Here is a 2,476-nt window from a genome sequence, read left to right on the forward strand (position 1 = left end):
GAACGGTAGATAATAGAACTTTCATGTTTCACATATATTCTTTGTGGCACGACCTTTCATTGGAAACCAACAACTTTGACTCTTTGACCTTTGAGATTTCCATACTTATGAAAAAACTTTAACCATGGCCATAACTTTTGAACGGTAAGGGCTAAGGCTTTCATACTTCATATATGTAATCCTTGTGAGACAATCTTTCATTGGATACCAAGTACTGGTATTTTGACCCTCTAACCTTGAACTTAGAGTTTGATCTGCTGTAAAAAACAAACTGTGACCGTAACTTTTGAAGCATTAGAGCTAGGGCTTTCATACTTCACAAATCTAATCCTTGTGACAAGACCTTTCATTGAATATCAAGAACTTTGACCTTTGACCTCGGAGTTTGACCTACTTTTTAAAAACTTTAACCTTTGCCATATCTTTTGAAGGGTTAGGTATAGGGCTTTCACACTTCACAAATATAATCTTTGTGAGAAGACCTTTCATTGGATTCCAACAACTATGACCCTTTGACCTTGGAGGTTGACCTACCTTTCAAAAACTTATCATTGGTCATAACATTTGAACAGGTGGTACTAGTGATTTCATATTTCACAAACATGTTTCTTGTTAAAAGACCCTACCTTGGGTACCAATATCTTTCATTTTCATTTAGGAAAAGGTTAATTTTCACTAAGTTGAAATACAGGGTCATCAGTGTTTCACAAACACATCTTGTTCCTTATCACTTCTGATTGAGAAGAGATAGGGCTTTCATATTTGACATGTGCATTACCTGTTACAAGATATTTCTGACCCCTTGACCTTCATGATTGACCATATTTTTAAAAAATTAAACTTTGGTTATTATTTCTAAAGGACATATGATTGGGCATTCATATTTGAGACAATATGTCATAAAAAGTGACATCTCATCCACAGAGACACCGAAAGTGGGGGACCACAATTCTTTGAATTTGCTTGTTTGTCATGGATTTAGAAAATATAATACTATTGTTTGCAGCTGACTGTAAAGTTTCACGTTACGTCACAATCTAGTTGACAGCTGCACTCAAGGTAAATTGTACACGCCTCCTAACCACAAGCTTTACGACTGGAACTTTCTTCTTATCCCTGATTGGTTGCTCGTGCAACAGACTATTTCTGTATCAATGTTGATAATTTGAGTTAACCAATCACGTGAATTGTTTACGCTGGATGCATCTGACGAAAAAGATCGTGACGAAACGTGAAACTTTACAGTTAGCTGCAAACAATAGTAATGAATGTTCTAATCTGTTTACTTATAGGTGTTGAAACAACTGATGCTGGAGCAAGTGGATGTAATGTAAGTTCACATTGTTCTATGATACAAAAAATAAAATGCTTTAAATACATGTTTATAAACTTTACCTATCAGCAATCATTATTCAAGATTTAAATTCCAGGTAATATTTCCAAAATAATGATTAAGGAATGGGGTTTATAGTTCAATATTTACATCCACTGAATATATTCTCCTTTATTTCTTAAGAAAACCCATTGTGTTAATCACTGCATGAACTACATTAGGCATGTCGCCTGTCCAGATTTCTTGATCAGTGGCTGTTCCATCAATGAAACATATAAACACGTTTGCATCATTAATACAATAATTAAACTTTTTAATCCTTCTTTAAATGATTTTTAATCAGGAATAAATTTAAACAATAAAATGTCTTTCTTTGTTTGTTATTACTGGAATTAACGGTCGCAGCTATTGCAGGAAAAATTACATAACCCGCTTACGCGATTTATGTATTTTTTCTGCAACAGCTGCTTCTGTTAATTTCAGTAATAACAAACAAAGAAAGCATTTTATTGTTTAAAATATCCATTTAGAGAAAGATTTGCTCTTTATAGTGTCCAAAGTAGTGAAGCTATAATTGGTATTTCAAAGAAAAAAAAACTATAAGGAAGACATCAATCTTACGTGCTTATCCCTTAGTGCCTTAAAACAAGTTTGACCCAAATCTATGTCATGCTATCAGTTATTATAAGCTTAACTGATATGTAAGCTAGCTCATATGAGCTTTCTTGCTTTTCTGGCAAAATTGATGTAGCTAATTTTCAGAACATAGCTTTTTATAATTTTTATCTTTCAGTATCTGAAAAAAGTAGAAAAGTTGGAGAGCTCTTTACTTCAAATAGAACAGAGACTCAACAGATTATATGATGAGAGATTTGGGAAACAGGGGCAATTGAAATCTTTTTTTGCAAAACTGCAAGGACTTGAGTGTGCTGTGGAAAGGCTTGAAAGAGAGTATGGCTCACAGGTGGGCAACCTTGAAATACATGATGAGAGAACATTGGTAGACAAAGCTCAAGAGAGACTGGATAAACTATTTGAACGATTAGAAAATTTAGATCTCCATATTTTGAAATGATCTCTGTAATTTAATCTCATTGGGTTGAAGTTTGATAAGTAGGTCAGCTAGCACTTAAGTACAATACA

At 33.7% G+C, this 2,476-nt stretch overlaps 1 protein-coding gene across 1 annotated transcript in view; it reads left to right on the plus strand.

The window, feature by feature from the left end:
• LOC134231227 (uncharacterized) overlaps positions 1-2,470 on the plus strand; it is a 42,797-nt gene extending 40,327 nt beyond the window's left edge. The window contains exons 14-15 of the mRNA XM_062713160.1: positions 1,293-1,330; positions 2,127-2,470. Coding sequence (XP_062569144.1) covers positions 1,293-1,330; positions 2,127-2,408 — 320 coding nt within the window. The 3' untranslated portion in view covers positions 2,409-2,470. The remainder of the gene's footprint in view (positions 1-1,292; positions 1,331-2,126) is intronic.
• Positions 2,471-2,476: the final 6 nt, after the last annotated feature.

Source organism: Saccostrea cucullata, unplaced genomic scaffold (genome assembly GCF_032062105.1).
Source record: "Saccostrea cucullata isolate Sc308-1 unplaced genomic scaffold, CSIRO_AGI_Scuc_v1 ctg4818, whole genome shotgun sequence".
Classification (NCBI taxonomy): Eukaryota; Metazoa; Mollusca; class Bivalvia; order Ostreida; family Ostreidae; genus Saccostrea; species Saccostrea cuccullata.